The 18,436-nt window shown below is 36.8% G+C and overlaps 1 protein-coding gene and 1 non-coding gene across 4 annotated transcripts in view; both read right to left on the reverse strand.

Moving 5' to 3' along the window:
• Kpna4 (karyopherin subunit alpha 4) overlaps positions 1-18,436 on the reverse strand; it is a 59,554-nt gene that overhangs the window by 15,723 nt on the left and 25,395 nt on the right. For all 3 annotated transcript variants that reach the window (XM_075950845.1, XM_075950844.1, XM_075950843.1), the window contains 12 exons: positions 16,659-16,703; positions 15,779-15,868; positions 15,641-15,670; positions 15,493-15,545; positions 11,330-11,425; positions 10,571-10,656; positions 9,691-9,777; positions 7,260-7,429; positions 7,129-7,173; positions 6,653-6,784; positions 3,453-3,581; positions 1,780-1,884 (listed from right to left, as the gene is read on the reverse strand). In XM_075950845.1, coding sequence (XP_075806960.1) covers positions 1,780-1,884; positions 3,453-3,581; positions 6,653-6,784; positions 7,129-7,173; positions 7,260-7,429; positions 9,691-9,777; positions 10,571-10,656; positions 11,330-11,425; positions 15,493-15,545; positions 15,641-15,670; positions 15,779-15,868; positions 16,659-16,703 — 1,068 coding nt within the window. The remainder of the gene's footprint in view (positions 1-1,779; positions 1,885-3,452; positions 3,582-6,652; positions 6,785-7,128; positions 7,174-7,259; positions 7,430-9,690; positions 9,778-10,570; positions 10,657-11,329; positions 11,426-15,492; positions 15,546-15,640; positions 15,671-15,778; positions 15,869-16,658; positions 16,704-18,436) is intronic.
• On the reverse strand, positions 2,901-3,223 carry LOC142836690 (small Cajal body-specific RNA 7). Its single transcript, XR_012908156.1, has one exon.

The raw sequence follows: 18,436 nt of genomic DNA on the forward strand, positions 1-18,436 counted from the left end.
TGTGATGCCTATGAACCATAACTAGCCTGGTAAGAGCTCCCTAAATGTGCAATAATGGTACTTATATGTTGGCAGTAACCAGCAGCTATCTAATTATACTTAGGGCTGCTAACAGGAGGAAATCATCCTTGAAACTAGAAACCTAGCCTGGTGGTGCACGCCTTTACTCCCAGCACTCAGGAGGCAGAGGCAGAGGCAGGTGGATCTCTGTGAGTTCAAGGCCAGCCTGGTCTACAGAGAGAGTTCCAGGACAGGTAAGGCTGTTACACAGAGAAACCCTGTCTCAAGAAGAAGAAAAGAGAAGAGAGGAGAATAAAGGGGGGGGGGGGAGGAGAGGAGAGGAGAGAAGAAAAAAGGGAACCTAGCCCACTACCCAGGACCAGTGAGGTCATGAATCTTAGCAGAGAACTTACTACTGCCACTTTACTAAACCAACACAATTCTAATTATATTCTGAATCCTGTTTTTACACCCACAGGTGTAGAAATCCCTAATCAATGAAGCCTCTCTTCACAGCAAACGGAGAGCATCACAGAAAACCACAACTGGTCATAACGCAGAGATCAATAATAGATCATGGGTGTTTAGCTTCAACAGATACATCTACAACACAACCCCTGCACTTAAGGTTCAAGGAACATCATGGAAGTTAGGGTTAGAAAGACTATAAAAGCCAGAGAACCAGAAAGACGGCTGTGAAATTATGTCTCCTAGAGATGACAGGAAAGCTGTGCCCATGAAACCTCAACACTATGGCAGCCTGAATACACCCTAAATAATACCTCTATCAAGTTATATTAATGTCAAAGGTAGACAGCTCACGGGGTCTCACCCCTAGACAAAGAGCTGCAGGTCATTAAGACTGCTAGAGACAGAAAATTAGCCTATCGCAGAAATGACCCTCCTAATTAGCTTTCAAATATAAAATGGTCAGCTCTTAAATGTATATATACAAACAACAAAAATGGATTCCACATTCTGAATTTATATATTTAGCATCTATATATGTAACAATAATAAAGAGGTCATCAATTTGTGATAGTGGTCAAGAGGCACAGGAGGAATTGGAGAGGACATGGAAAGTTGGAAGGGAGGAAAGATGATGTAATTATATTTTAATTAAAAAAAAAGAGAAAAGCTGAAAAAAAAGGGTGATAATACACGCAGAATGGGAGAATTGGAAAGTCACCATTTTGTCACTCTTTAAATAAGGAATTGAAACAGTAATCAATAACTATCTGAAAGCAAAATAGTGTTTTCTCCAAATCTCAGTGAGTGTAAGGAATGATATGCTACACAATAGCACACTCACTGGCCCCTGTATTTTGGGCAAGTGATTTGCTCATGCAATCATATCACCTGCCAAGTGGATAACCCTTGTGCTGGACAATCTGTGGGGAGGAGGTTCTTCCTTTTCTTTCTCTACCTGGGTCCCAGGAATAAACCTCAGGACACCCGGTTCACTGGCAGTTACCTTTACCTATTGAGCAATCTTGCTGGTTCAGCTTGTCATATTAAAAGAGGTAATATTCACAAAATGCTTAGAACAATAATGACTGCACTGATTACTGGTAATGATACCATTTGTTTTAAGTTAATTCCAAAGCAATGGCTATCCTGGGCAAGAAATGACAAGAAACATTTGTTCTACACAATATTATTCAAAAGTTTTAGAATCAGTCGTATTTTATAGTAGTATTACACAATGTGTAGTGTCCTGTTAAATGGGGAAGTATTTATTATGATACCGCCTTGCTCAGGTACACACGATTTTCTTACCTTATCCAAAAGGTGTATTATCATTGGTACAAGATTGGCATCAATTACTGCCTGAACCTGCTGCTGATTTCCTGCAGTGATGTTAGACAGGAACCACACTGCTTCCTGTGGAACAAGATGCTTTTAATATTTCTCACTAAAAGAATAAAACCTATGTCTAAACTATGAAAAAGTATTCACTGGCTAGTGTCTTTATTTTATTACTGAATGAGTTCTACAATGAAAATCTTATAATTTCAATTTTACTACTCCCTTTCTGTATTAAAAAAGAATCTTTAGTTGATTAAAAGCTGCTCTCTCTATGTCTGTCCCAGTCTCTGTCTCTGTCTCTCTAAGAAAAGGTCTCATTGTGTAGCCCTGGCTGACCTGGAACTCTAGAGATCCACCTGCCTCTCCTCAAGCGCTGAAATGAAAGGTGTGTGCTACAATGCCTAGTCCTCCACACTTAATTTTCTGGATAACAATACAGTTTATACATTAAATAATTCTTTCTACATTTCTTTGGATAAATCACTACTGGCTTCAAATCAAGCCACAATGAGCTAACTCTTCTAAAGAATCTTAACAGGCAATGCTGTTTGGGAACAGTATGATGGAAAAGAAGCTTGGCTGAATACATACCAAGGAGGATGTCATAAACTATAAATCCTAAAACTACTGCAAATGAGATTCAACACACTTCTCAAATAATGTGCTTTATTCTACTCTCTCTAGTCTGCCTTAACAGTCCTATCCCAGTAAAAAAATCTCAATTAGTCATGACAATGAAGACCATCAAAAATACAAGTTAGATTTTAGTGTCCTCATTTATAATCATCATTCATTGTACCAGCTCTCTCAAGAGCTAAATGTGGAACCAGTTGTTGGTTGGCTTGATTGGTCTATTTTAATGACCTCTGAATGCTGCCCTCAAAACCACAAAAATGCTAGGCTACTGCTAGGATGATACTGATCACAAGTGTTTCACTTTCAAAGATAATAGATGCATTGCTAAAATCCAAGTTAGCAATAAACAACAACAAAATATTTGACAGTCTACGGAGGATATTATTAGAATTTACGAAACTTAAATTCACCAATTTATTAATTAGTATTGTAAACACTAGCATAATCAGACTCTTTCGGATCAGATCACAGGACATTTAATGATCCTGTTAGAGATTTTAGGGTGCTGGGCTACTTAGGTGAGCTGTTTTTGGGTTATAATCATCGGCAGTATTGTAATCAACAACCCACGTTATTCTACAACAGCCTCAGATGCACTCCAATATCAGCATCACCGTTCAGTGCCCCCTTTCATAGCCACCACACACACACACACACGCATGCACACATTCACACTATTAAGTATAAATGAAACATTAAACTAGAACTACTATATGTATTAATAATTTCCATTCATGGCAACATTCAACACCCAAGTATCTCTATTTCATCATTTCCAAGAGAGCCAAAAATGTATAAATCAGTGGTAGATAGAGCATGTACTTAGCATGTCAAAGGCTCTGGGTTTGAATCCAGAACCCCTGAGTATCCTATAAAGGGTGAAATAAATATTTTCTCTTGCAACTTTTAACAGTAAATAATGAAAGTCAACTCTATACAGACATTTCTTGGAACCTTATTCCACAAACAAAAACTACAGTTTTATTCAAACTTTTTCAAAGACTTACTTTATTAATTTTCTCTTTGGGATGAGTGAGAAGTGCTGGGAAGTGTGAAAGAGCATCACAGTTTAAAACTACTTGTGTTTGCTCATCAGTCCCAGTGACAATGTTGCCCACAGCTCGAAGTGCAGCAGTCTGAAACGAAATGTCAATGCTAAGTACTCTGTTCAACCAGGATCAGACAACCTGAGACAGGTTCATGCCCTCACACAGATCTTACAGCGCCACTAACCTATCCCCTCTGAGCACCTACTCTATGTCAGGCACTGATGTAAGAAAATTCTAGGCCTTATGTAGCTTAAGTTATTTCAAGAGAACTGACAACACTAAAAGGGCAATTTTAGATAGTAATTACTACCATTAAAAAATTAGTAATTTTCATTTTCTCTTAATTTTTCTCCCTATAAGATAAATGATTCAGCTGCTTAAACACACAAACTTATTCTTTCAAGAACAGGCAATTTAGTACTTATTAGAGTATTCCATGCTGCACAATCAATCTCAACCTCAAATCAACAACATTTTTATTATCTCACAAAGAACATGTACATCCATTAACTGTCATCAACACTGCTTTCAATCCCAGGGCCCTGGCAACCACCAAACCCCTGTGTCTGTAAATTTGTGTATTCTGCACACTTCATATAAGCAGGAACAAGTTCATGTCAATCGGCTATGTGGTTAGTAACAGTTTACTTCCGTTTGGGGGTTATTATGAAATAATACCATAAGACATTACATTTAAGTTTCTGTGCGGGAAATGCATATCCATAATCTTCGATATGCAGAACAGTAGAACTATTAGGTCACAATGTACTCCACATTTCACTTCTAAAGAAACCATACTCTAGTTTCCATAAGCAGTATAATCTCCCCTTTTCTCCATTGTTACCATTTTAACTGTAGTCATTCTGAATATGAATGATTTTCCAATTCAAATAATATTTCTTTAATGATTAATGTTTTTGAACTTTTTTTTTCCTTCAGGTGCTCAATGACCATTTTGTATGTCTTCCTTGGAAAACTACAAGTCTTTTGCCACCCTCTCCCTTTAAAACGTGTGTGAATGTTTTGCTTGCATGTAGGTATGTGTACCACATGTACGCCTGGTATCTGAGGAGGCCAGTTTCCTCTGGAACTAGAGCTACAAATGATTATAAGCTGTCACATGGTGCTCAGAATCAAACCTGGGTCCTCTGGAAGAACAATTAGTGCTCTTAGCTGCTGAGCAATCTCCCAGTCCTGTTCTTATAGAAAGTCTTAATTTCTGAAGATGTAAGATAGATGAAACAATATGCTACATGAGATTATAATTATGTATACATTTTAGGTGGAGAAGGGATGTAGATGAAATCTACATGGGGACTGGTCACACTATCTTATTTTCAAGAATTATGATATGAAAGGAGAAAAGCTTAAGAAAATCTCTGTTAGTTGTCTGATAAAGTACAAAACATTAACTTTCTCTAAGAACTGGCTAAAAGGAAAACCCAAGCCACAATTCTAAGGTCAATATTAAAACTAGGTAAGTCCTCTGCTTGAATTTTTGGGGTGTATGTGAGTACAGGTCTTGTGCAGCTAAGGGCAGTTGTGTGCTCTTCCTACCTCCACCTGCAAAGTGTGCCCAACATCAAGTAAAAATAAAATAAAAGCAACAAACCTATCTAATGTAACTTTGAGGTTGGGGTGATGGCTCAGTAGGTGACAGCTCTTGCTAAATCAAACCCCCAGTTGATTTAAAGAGCCACTTGAGTTCATGTGTCCATCTGTAACCCTAGTATAGTGGGTTCCTCTGGCCTTTGGGTGTATATCTGCTGCATATACATGTGTGTACACCCTCCCACAGATGCAAATTTAATAAAGACATGTAACAAAGATATTTACAACAAACGCATATTTAAAAAAATTACTGTTGGTCAAATCTTGCTGAATTAGCTATTTCCCTTTTTTTAAAAGAAAGCATTTTAATTTTAAAAAGAAACCCTTCTTATTTTATTTAGTTTGTGCATGCATGTACACAAGCTTGAAAGATCAATATTAGTGCTTTCTTTTGTTGCTTGCCGAAGTCTCTCACTGAACCTGGAGCACGCGGCTACAGGGATCTTCCCCCCCTTGGTGCTGGGATTAGAGGCACCAAGTACCACATCAGCATTTACGTGGGTGGTGAGAATCTGAACTCGGGACTCAAGCCTGCCTGCTACCCATCTTTCAAGCACGTTTGAAATCTGAAATCAATGTAGTCAATACAGACTTAACATCTCCACTGTTGACTACACACTAATATCACTTGAAGAGCTAGCTTAAGTTTGTAGGAAATATAATGGTTTTAATCTCCAGGGGCTAAGGAAATTTTTTTTTAAGCTTCATGGTTGATTCCAATGTCCAGCTAAGGGCAAGATAAAGTAACTTAGGCTAACAGCTTTCTTTATGTAATTGTGCTGTAGACTCTAGGCCATTATAGGAATAAAACTCATTATTTACCTTAGAAAGGTTGGGGGGCTTAGTTTATCTCCTTTACTGCAGTTTGACTATGTTTGTGTGTATGTGAGGTACTAGAAGCTGAACTTTGCACAAGTTAGGCAAGCACTACACATCTGAGCTATATTCTCAGTTCCAGTTGTGTGTGTGTATGTGTGTGTGTGTGTGTATGTATGCTCACTCTGTAGATCAGGCTGGCTTGGAACTCACAGAGATTTGCCTGCCTCTGCCTCCCAAGTGCATCACCATAGCCTTTTCCAGCTTGTTATAGATGGAGGGTCACTGCGATAGAGAGTATGTGAAAGGATTTAAAAATAAAAAAAAACTAAAATAGAGAAACAATTATGAAGTCCTTAACCCACACATTTCAGTTCAAATCTTTTATCTCAGAATCAGTAAATCAATGTTAAACAAACTCATTAATGAGTAAAAATGGATGCTTTCAGGAGGAAAATAGAGCGGAAAAAGCAAACAAGATGGTTTCAGTGCCACCTGAGGTGCTATAGTAAAACCTGCTTCTCCATATTAGAAATTAGTTCATAGTGGAGCCTCCCTGTCTGGCAGGGTAAGGAAGGTTCTAAATAAACTCTTGTTTCATTTCCTTCACTTTAAAGTTAGGATAAAATAACTCACCTTTCCCCATTGAAGAGACATTACAGTGCTAGATGAATAACATGCTTAAATCACTTAGTGGTGAGAAAAATCCATCTTAACCAAAACAAACTTACTTGAACTTTAACTTCCTGGTGGCTGAGTAGAGGAACCAAATGAGGAACTATTCCGGAGTCTATTACCATCTGTATCTGTTCATTGCCAGCATCCGTAAGGTAGGAGAGGGCCCAGACAGTATCTACCAATATCTAAAATAAAAGTTCAAATCTTCAAATATTTTCTCATTTTACTATTTTTTCTTTTTTGGGGGGAGGGGGTTTCTCTATATAGTTCTAGCTGTCCTGGAACTTACTATGAAGACCAGGCTGGCCTCAAACTTAAAGGTCGACCTGCCCCTGTCTCACTAGTGCTGGAATTAAAGGTATGTGCCAACATTTGGCCATTTTAATAATTTTTAACCTCACAACCAATTTGGGATCGTTGAGCGAATACAAGTACACACTGTTTTCATTTCTCTCCATTATCATAGGGGGAGTCCAGTACATGCATACATACACATAGATATATAATTATACAAAGAGAATTTACTCACATTTACATCTGTGTGATGAATTAATACACAAAGAGCTGGAAGAATCTGAGGAGAGAAATATGTACAATTCAAAACATACATAGATGTAAAAAATACATATAATGGTATCTAAGTATTTTTCTTTTGTTTACCTCCTGAATTGTTTCCATTGGTGGCGGTGGGTCTTTGTGGCGACATAAATTGACCATAACCCAGGTAACATTTCTTAAGAATGTTATAGGAATAGACGGACTTATGAATGAAAGCAGAGGTTTTACAACTCCAAGGCTTATCACATAATCTCTACACTGAGGTCCATCACCTGTAGAAGAATTAATTTAATAAGATAAATCAACAGTAAGCCTTTTCAGAAAACATAAAGCACTGGGTACAATTTGTGGCTTCTAGTATTTTAATAAGCTCTCTTTAGTGTTATATAAAGTAGGTACTCTCGGTCTTTGAGCTCAGAGACACAATGTTCCACCACTGGCTGTCTTCAAGAATTCTATATACCTCAAACAAACACCTGCCACTGTTACCTCAATGACTCTTTCAGTTTAACAAGCTTTCAAATTAATACAAGAGATGCCAAAGTAACTATTGAGAAAATATTTGCAGAATTCATAGTCATGATCCAATATTAAAGTCTAGTGTGGTGGCACAAGTTTGTAATTCCAGCATGTTGGAGGTGGAGTCAGAAGAATGAGTCAAGGCTAGTTTTAGCTATATAATGAATTCAAATTCAGCCTAGGCTACATTAGATCTACTATTAAAGCAAAACTAACTAATCCACAAGAAAAAAATCTTTCTTGTACTATAATATCTGGTGATGTATTTGAATTAATTCCAAAATATAACTGGAATTAAAAATAAATTCCAAATAATATGATGCTCCTTTAACAGGGCAGTTCTCAACCTGTAGGTCTTAACCCTTGGGGGAGGGTGTCACATATTAGATATCTTGCATATCAGATATTTACATTACCATTCATAATAGTAGCAAAATCACAGTTATGAAGTAGCAATAAAATAGTTTTATGGTTGGGGTCACCACAACACAAAGAACTGTAATAAAGGGTTACAGTATCAGGAAGGTTAGGAAGTACTTTAACAGCTTTATACCTAAAACTTGGTGTAAGAGCAAAGGAGGGAGGCAACATCATTTTTAAAGGTAGTATACTCTATACTAGTAAGTTCACAGAACAAGCTGCCCACAAAAACTCTCAATCATAACATTTTCATGTTAGACCTAGAAGAGGACAATAAAGAGATATAAGAACAATACTAAATACTTACATGTAAACAACTGTGGTGACACATACCTATAACCTCAGAATTAAAGAGGTTAAGGCAGGAAAATTGCTCTGAATTCAAAGCAACCTGGGCTACACACTGAGTTCAAGGTAAGCCTGGGAAATATATGCTGCAATACATATGCAAACACGCAAACACACATGCAAACACACACATACACACACACAGTGAAACGTCATCATCTAAAAACAATCTTCAGCATCCCCCCTTATCAAAGTAGTGAGACCTCTAAAAAGGGATTTTCAAGCCCCATCCTCCATGTCGGAGGGCTCTGAGCTATAGAAGGAATAGACTAGAACTAAGATCCCAGAACTTTTCCATTATTGGTTCTCTGATTCATTTTCAAACAGGGTCTTGCTATGTAGTATAGGCTAGCCTTGAACTCGGGAGAAAAGTGCTGGAATTAGTTGTTTGAATTTAAAAGTTTGGGTTACTATACCCTTCAGTAAACAGATGAGGTGTAGTGCTGCAATCCCAGCATGTGGGGAAGGGGTGTGTGTGCTCCAGCTGAGGTAGGAGGGTTGTGAGTACCAGGTCAGCCAGATTACCATAAACAAACAAACAAACAAAACGCCTCTACTGCTGGCCTTTAATCCCAGCATTTAGGATGCAGAGGCAGGTGGATCTAGGTGAGTTCAAGACCAGCCTGGTCAACAGAGTGAGTTCCAGGACATCCAGGGCTACAAAAAGAAACCCTGTCTTAACCACCCCCACCAAACCCTTTAATTAAAAATGAACACTTGAAATATTGAGATTGTGTTAATTATTCTCCCTACAATTATTAATAAGTGCAAGGGTAGTGCTTATAATGTTCAACAATTAATTAGGTTATTAGATACTTCCTGTTAATTCACAGTAAGTTATATTTTATATATTACTAAATTTTAATGTCTTATGTAAAGTTTTATTTTAGACTTCTCAAGTGTACTATAAAGAGAAAAATTATTGGTTTAAATTTTTGCCTATTGTTATTCTTAAATGGAGAAAGTTAATAAAGTGGGCACTAATATAAAACTAAATTTAAGTAATTTATATATCTTACAATCCTATCAATAAGAGAGACTACCAACAAAAAGATATAACAGTAACTTAAGCAACAAACACATTCCTTTTATTGTTTTACACATATAGTTACATAATTAAAATTTCTTTGCTTATTTCACAAAAATTAATGACAAGAAATTACTTTTCAACTATTAGCAGTCATTTTTATTGGCTAGTATACGATTTTCTAACTTACTGGATTAGCATTCTAAGTTTTATACAAACCTATAATATTTCCCAATGCCCACACTGCCTGCTCACAGACATTCTGATGTGGTGAATGCAGCAGCCTTAGGAAAAGTGGCACAGCATCTGAAAGGGGAAATTACATAACAAAGATGAGATCCCAACAAAACATAATACAAACTACCAAAATTATTTTAAAACATCTCTTTGCAAAATTATTTCTGTGAAAAAGTAACATCAAAATTTTAACATATAAACAATTCCAAATTAAAATTCCGCATTTCATTTACAATTAAACCTGGGCTTAATTACGATTGTTTATCTGGCTTCAGAGACTGAACCTAGGGCAGTCTACATACACATTGTCCTCATGTCCTGTCACTGCACTATGGCCCCAGCAAAACACCAATGTACATAAAATAAAAATAATAAGTTAAAAAACTTAAAACATAGCAAAAAATAAATAGTTAAAAAATTGTGAAGAATATGACATAGATAGAACCATAAAACCTACTCAACCTGTTAACTCCACACAAAACAAAACCAGTTTTAGTAGGATTTAAGGTAATTTCTACTATCATACATATCAAGATGTAAAATGCTTATTAGTTGGATAATATAAATCATACAGAAAGGAATCCAAAAAAAATCAAAAGGACTTTGGCAAATGGGTTTACCAGACCATAGAACAAGACAAGTAAAGGAACATACTCAGGAGAGCTGTTTCAACAACCCTAGGTCTTAGGGGTAGATACTATTCTGTAACATAGCTTTTAGGAGGATCTATGAATTTATTTATTTTTAAAGATGAGGCCTCAAATTCATGATCCTTCTATGTCAGCCTCTCAAGGGTTGGGATTGAAAGCATGTGCCACTATGCCTGGCCAGCACAGGATAACAATTTTGTTAACTAACTCACTGGATTGAACCACAGCTTGTGTCTGTTCAGATGTTCCAGATGCAATGTTTGTCAAAGCCCATGCAGCTTCAAACTGTAAAGAAGGACTAAGAACAAAGAGCAAGAGATTTTAAACCACACATTTCACTTCGCTTACATGTCTAGTAACCTTTTTCTCCCTCTTTAATGTGTTGTTCCAAAGTTTACTTATCCATCTATCCTTCAAAATATAACCCAGTCATTTCATGATGAAATTCAGACATGTGCCCCAAATGCCCTTCTTAGTAGTTTTAGCTCTGTCTTTACTAAAATAGATTCTTACTGTCATTCCTCAGTTTTGAAGCACTTATCTTGCCAGGTTCCCAAGTTCAAGTCATTCTCAAATTTGTTTTTGGTGCTTATCATGGTTTTAACTTCCAATTCTATCCCATAACCTCTCTTTCCTTCCCTCCCTCCCTCCCTCCCTCCCTCCCTCCCTCCCTCCCTCCCTCTCTCTCTTTCTTAGAAAACCTCTCTCTAAAAAGCCCAGGCTGGTCCTGAACTGAAACTTCAAGGTCTCAGATTATAAGCAAATATCATGTCTGGTTTTTGTTTCTGATTCAGGGTCTCTAGTCCAGATTGTCCCTAAACTCATTATGTATATATATAGCCAAGGATCACTTTGAACTTCTGATCCTCCTGCCTCTACCTTAAAAGAATCTTTTTCTTTTAAGATTAAGCTAGAAAACCTACCATTTCCAAAGAACATGGTCTAATTTAAAATAATAATTATATACTTACTTGTCATCTCTTTCAAGACAATGAACTAAAATAGGCAATATTCCAGATTTTATTAAGTCATCAATTGGTGGATTTCGATCACTGGACAAAAGTTTCCTGTAAGATAGATACCTCTTGTAAAACTTGATGTCATATATTATTACAATTAAGTTCACATTCACATAGAATATAGGCACTGTTGTAAATCTGAAGAGATGTGTAAGTATATACTTTGAAAGTTACTTCTTATACTTCATATAATGTAATATTTTCACTACTCATGAAAAGATTGTTAAATTAAATCTACAAATAGGACCATTAATTGGAAAACTATGGTAGACATTTTGGTACTTTTATTAATACAACACTATTCCCTCACCAGTTAGGAATATGGCAACTAAAAAGGCAACCAAGTTTTTTTTTTCCTAAAAAGACAGGTTCTTACTATGTAGTCCTGGCTTATGCCTCCTTAATGCTGGCATTTAAGGTGTGGTATAACTAAATATTTTTACATGTGTTATGTTCGGAGTTAATTTTACACTTAGAGAAAAGGAATTAATAGGTTTTCAAAATACCTAAAAATTAGGCATACCAGAAGTGATCAGAATGTATATCCCATTCTATATATTATTAAATATCATGAAAGCCCAACAACATTAACATAAATCTTCTCCTTATTGGAATTTGCTGTACAACTACATAAAGTAAGGTTTAAGAAAGTCTAGTCAGAGCCAGGTGGTGTCCGCCCAGGCCTTTAATTCCAGCACTCAGGAACCAGAGGCAGGCGGATCCCTGTGAATTCAAGGTTAGCTTAGTCTACAAAGCAAGTTCCAGGACAAGCAGGGTAGTTACACAGAAAAAACCCTGTCTCGAAAAACCAAAACCAAAAGAAAAAAATGCTAGTCAGAGCATCAACCTATATAAACTGTCCCCATCTAAGGCACACTTATTTATTCACTATCTTATGAATATAAAACTCCTTCTCTTACCTTTCACCTGCTCCTAACTGGAGCCTGGTACCACCGTGATCTCATCTCTGAACACTCTGTACCCTACTCTCCTTGCTCAGAATGGCTGGCCATCTATTTATTTCAGGTTCCGTAACACCTCTCAATTCTAAGGTTATGTCTACAGCATAGTCCCACATTTGCTACTGGGTGCCTATTCCCTATTAAATTTTAAACAATTACTACTACTACTACTGTTTTTTCTTTTTCTTTTTTTAAAAGACAGTTGTCATATATCCAAGGCTAGTTTCAAACTTTCTATATATTTCTGATCCTCCTGCTTCTACCTCCCAAAAACTGTGATTACAGGTGTGTGAAAATATATCACCTTTATGCAGAGCTAGGTATACAGACTTGATAGTCTGTACAAACTAGGCAAGCAAAAACAATAAATAAATAAAAAAAATAAAAAACAAAACAAAAAAAACTAGGCAAGCATTCTACCAACTGAGCTATACAGCTTCAGACCAGAATCTAAACTTCTTAAAGAGAAATTTACATACTAGCAGGACATAAAGAAATCAATCTGAAACTGACCCAGAAGCTACCTCTGTATTAGCTAGTTTTCATAGCGTGGGAAGGGCAATGTAGGCCTCTGGGGAGAGAGGTGAGCGGGGTGGGGTGGAGGAGAACAGACACCAAACGTTGTAATCAGTGTTGGATCAGCAGGGGACAATACTGACATGCCAGGAAAGAAGAACCCACTGATGCAAAGGTGGCCTGACTGTTAACAAGAACAACCTAAAGGGCTTTCCTGTGTCTGTTCCACAGAAGGGAATTCATACAGGAAATGTAGACCTGGTCAAAAGTTAGGGAGGTGATAGTCCTTAGGGGTAAATATACAATTGTAGTTTAGCTAAATCATCATGTAGCCAAACTGCCTTCTAAATATTAATGTTTATAGTTATCGATTTGTGCTTGGTCAGAAATATTTTTGTAATGATTAATACAGAGACCTATAACTGGTCAAAGTACTAAGAATAAACAACTGTTGAGTATTCAGCGCAAAATGGGATATTTCTATTAACATGCTCTCCCTTCAAGGAGCAGTACACATCACAGAAGCAGGCAAAGGATGTAAGAGCTGGAAGACCAAGTCTTCAGGACCTAGCATGGCCATGGCACTCATGAACTCACAAACAGGCATGGTTACCTTCACAAGACCAAGCTTTTGCAGCATTGGATGAGGGAGGGGTTCACAAGACCTCACTCCTAGTGGCAGTTGACGGTTTTTGAGAGTCATTTCTCTTTGGAGGTGTGGCCACTGGTAGGTTGCCCAAGCCCCAGTGGATGGGAAGCACTAATTAGTCTCAGTAGGTTGGTTAAAGGAACTTTTTTAAAGGGGAGGACATGAAGTTAGAAAGGGGAATCTGTTGAGGGAGTCAGGGAAGTGAGAGAAAGGAGGTAGATATGGTCAAAATACATTGTAGGCAGGGGGCTGGAGAGATGGCTCAGTGGTTAAGAGAATTGCCTGCTCTTCCAAAGGTCCTGAGTTCAATTCCCAGCAACCACATGGTGGCTCACAACCATCTGTAATGAGGTCTGGTGCCCTCTTCTGGCCTGCAGACATACACACAGACAGAATATTGTATATGTAATAAATAAATAAATAAATATTAAAAAATACATTGTAGGCATGTAAGAAATTTTCCTATAAAGGATAAAAATATTCTATTAAAATCAAGAATATTGCATAGTATTTTCACAGTATTGTCCATAATTCGTAGCACAGTACTTAGCAAAACTGTAAATAAAAATCAGGGGCTTTTATTTTATTTAAAAAAAATTATTTTATTTTATGTATATGAATGTTTTGCTTGCATGTGTGTCTTGTACCCAAGGGGGTCATCTACAATTGGAGTTATAAACAGTTGTGAGCTACCATGTGAGCTGTGGGCGCTGGGAACTGAACCCAGGTCTTCTGCAACAGCAGCAAATGCTCTTAACCACTGAGCCATCTCTCCACACCCTCCTTTTCTCATTTCATAATAAAGAGTACAATACCGACAAAAAAGCACTTTGGTGCCAGGGTCTTGATTTGTGTTAGGCTCAATAGTTTTATCTGCAGTTCCTTTTGCAAAAACATTGCTAACATAGTGAAGAAAAAAAAAAAGGTAAATAATAAGTACTAAAATTATCTTGAAACCAGTTTGCTCTTATATATCCCTGAAATTGTCTCAGGATTTCTCTGGAACCCAGTTCAAAGTCGTACCTTAATCACCTTTCCTACAAACATGAACTTACTGTTTCAGAACGTAATCTAACTTGTACCAAACTGTAAGCAGTTTTTTAGCCTATGGGATACAATAATGTAGCGGTGGTACATTTTTCCCATTTGTCTTAGTTAAGGTAAATACACATAAGCAGGACATGTAATAAAATATAAAAGATTCACACACTTGATAAGATATTGCACAAAGCTGTGAAAATTCTCTGCACTTTAAAATCTTATCAACTACAACCAGTATCTTGTTTAAATATTTTTTGTTTGACCAATCCTTCTATATCTGTAAATAAGCAAAGCAACCATCATGTTATATTATAACACAACCATGTCTTCCTCAACATACTAGTTAATTCAAATATCTTTCTCAATAATAAATTGGGTATATATATGTGTGTGTGTGTGTGTGCTCATGTATGTGTACATGCACAAAAAAGTGAAAACCAGAAGTGCAACCTCAGAATCCATTCCTCAGGAGCTACCCACCTTGTTTTTTGAGACAGGGTTTCTCACTGTCCCAGGGCTCACCAAGTCAGCTATGCTGCCTGGCCAGGGGAGCCCCAAGGATAGTTCTATTCTCCACTTCCAGCGCTAGCATTACAGGCCAGCTACATGTTCAGCCTTTTACATGGGATCTGGGGACTTAACATGGGTCCTTGAGCTTGCACAGCAAGCACTTTCCGGGTTGAGCTATCTCCTCAGTTCCTCACTAAGTTTTTCTGGCTTTTTCCTAAAAATATGACAACACAAGTTTCACAACTGAAATGTACAAAATAACTTGGTATTTCTGGCTTAGAAAAACACTAGTGTATATGCAGCAATATATATTTAATGTATACTTGTTATACACGGTACATTATGCTTAAAACTCAATTTACTGTTTTGACTAATATAAGCACTTTGGTCACCTAAAGGAGGGGTCTGAAGAACTTGCATTTGAGCATTTAACTCACCTAGCAGCTTGTACTGCACTTAATTGAATTCCTTGGTTATCACTTGAAGCATTCTATAAAAAAAGTAAAACAATTTATCACATGAATACACAGTAATTAGTTGTTTAGTCCAGAAAGTACAAAGAGAGGTGAATAAAACCCAACTTACTTGAACAATAGCTTCTAGAGAGGTATTTTGCTGGCAAGAAATTAAAGAGAAAACAAAGTTAAAAGGTCATCTTTAAATGTTCTCTTTATAAAAACTCTTCCGTTGGAAGTTTTAGATTACCAAAATAACATAACTTACTACTCTAAAATCACCATCTATATCAGAGTCTTCACAGATATCTTCATGCGGCACATTTCTTCTCTTTAAGAGATGTTCATCTCTTTTATTCTTTAAAGAAGAATTTCACATAAGAAAAACAGTTAATTTTCATATAAAAGGTAAGCAATCCTGTGCCTACAAATTAAAATAATGAAGCGCCTTTTAAATGTGAAAACAAATTCAAAAAACTTAAAGCAAGTTGTGAAATAAGCACTGACCTAATCACGGACACTATTAACTTCTAGTGAGCTGTGACCCTGATCACGAACACTATTAACTTCTAGTGAGCTGTGACCCTGATCACGGACACTATTAACTTCTAGTGAGCTGTGAACTGTTGTCAGAACAAAATGGTTTTACTAAAATGGCTAGTGTACACCTTAAGCCAGAATGAAACACACACAACACACTCAAAAGTAACAAACCATTTATACATCATCTGGAAGTGACTCTTTATTACCTAAAAGCAGAGTCAAAGCAGAAGCTGGGTGATTCACTATGGCTTATACTTTACATAAATCATTAAAAGTTAAAAAAATAAACTTGTTCATATCCATTAACGGAAAGTGGGCAAGGTATAACTCGCCCACTTTTCAACAGCTCTCTAGGCTTAGTTAAAAAATTTGTTGGGAATGGGAGGCGGTGGCGGGGAGGAGGCAGAAATCTTTAATAAATAAATAAAAAAAAATTTGTTGGGGGGGAAGAAATCTGAGCACTTGAGACTGAAAAAACTTAACTATATTCAATAAATAAAATTTCATTATAGAACAGACTGTATATTTTACAAAAGATATAATGGAATATTTTCTATATGTTATCAGAACTATTTCTCAAAATACCAATAGTAAACCATACTTACCTTCCTTAATTCAACTACAACTTCATTTCGTTGTCTTCTCATAGTCTACAAAAAAAAAAAAAAACAAAAAACAACAACACTTTTTCTTGTTTCCAACTGCCTGTATATTAAACTCTCTCACACTTTCACCCAAAACTGCATTTTCTGATCTTCAACAAACATACTCCAACTCCATCTTATAAATGGTCGATCCATCCTTCCATTTACACAGATATAAAACCTGGGGCCATGTTTTCATGTAGTATACATTCACTCATCCAACATCTTACTACCTTTTATTATCACCTCTGTAATTCTTCTGTCCAATTTGTCATTCTCTCTCTGAGACCACTGCAAATGCCTCCTAATACGTTATCTCTCTTGCTCTTCTTTTTTTAAAGTATTTTATGTGTATGTGTGTGCATGCACACCTGAGTGCCTATGTACATGACATGTGTGTAGGAGCCCAGGAGGTAGGAGAATGGCATCAGATCGCGTTAATGACAGTTGTAAGCTGCCAAGCAGGTACTAGGAATAGAACCTAAGTTCTTTTTAAGAGTAAGCAAGTGCTCTTAACCACTGGGCCATCTTCTGGCCCTCTCTCTTCCTTTCTTGCATCTTTCTCTCTAGTCTACTTTTATCAGAGCAACCCCAATAATCTTCATTGCTTTAAGTTTTGTATACTATGTATGAACGCCTTTGGCAAGTTGGTAAAAATCAAATTGTTATCTTCTAATATAGAATTTTTAAACACACACACACACAGCAATATTGGTTTATATAGTATTTCCCAAGAAGATGGATCAGGGTTCAGTTTTTAGACTTAGTACCTCTCTATACTTCAACTTCCTCATCTACAAAAATGGTAGAATAGGTTTCCTGTCCCTGCCCTATTTTTTGTGTGTGTGTGTGTGTGTGTGTGTGTGTGTGTGTGTGTGTATTTTTTCAGCAGGATCTCATTATATAGTCTTGGCTAGTCTAGAACTTGTGATGTTGACAAGGCTGGCCTAGAACTCACAAAGACTTGCCTGCCACTGCTTGAAGGTTAGTATTACAGGCGTGTGACACCACATTCAAACATTACTCTATCACTGGGTTATATCTTCAGCCCTCTTTTTGCTTTTTAAGACAGGGTCTTACTATGTTTATATTGCTCAGGCTGACCCTGAACTCAGGCAGCTTTGAAACTTTTATCCTCTAGCCTTAGTCTTAGTAGTTGGGTTTTATAGGGCTGTGCCACCAGGCCTCACTCAGCCTACTTCTAACACTTACAGTAAGGCTTACGTAGGTAAATACATCAGAGTACTCAGACACTTTCTGTGTGTTAGTCTTATCGTTACTGCTATGTCCTCAGGGTGGAATGTTCTTCCCCCACCATTTCTGTGTTCAGTCTTCCTTCTCCAAGTCATCCACCAACTTTCCATCTATATACTACCCTTTATCATGCCTAATTTTTCCTCCTTATCATGACATGTATCATATCCTAATTTACTATATGAGGTAATAAGAATAAGCATTATTTCTTCTCAACTGTCTTAATTTAAATGTGTAGAAAACTTTGCTGCAATTTTTGGTCACATTACTTTATTCTGTGGTCTTCTGATTTTTGGTACAGATAAATATTGACAAAATTAAAAAATACTATCAAAATAAATATTGCAAAATGAATAATCAGTTATGAACTTAAGTTTTAAGATCTAGTACCTCATTTAAACATTACAACCTACAGAATTTTTATTCTTACATAGTCACGCAAATATAAAAACTGCAGACTATATTAAATTAGCCCTAGAGGACTC

Source organism: Microtus pennsylvanicus, chromosome 16, assembly GCF_037038515.1.
Source record: "Microtus pennsylvanicus isolate mMicPen1 chromosome 16, mMicPen1.hap1, whole genome shotgun sequence".
NCBI classification, from domain to species: domain Eukaryota; kingdom Metazoa; phylum Chordata; class Mammalia; order Rodentia; family Cricetidae; genus Microtus; species Microtus pennsylvanicus.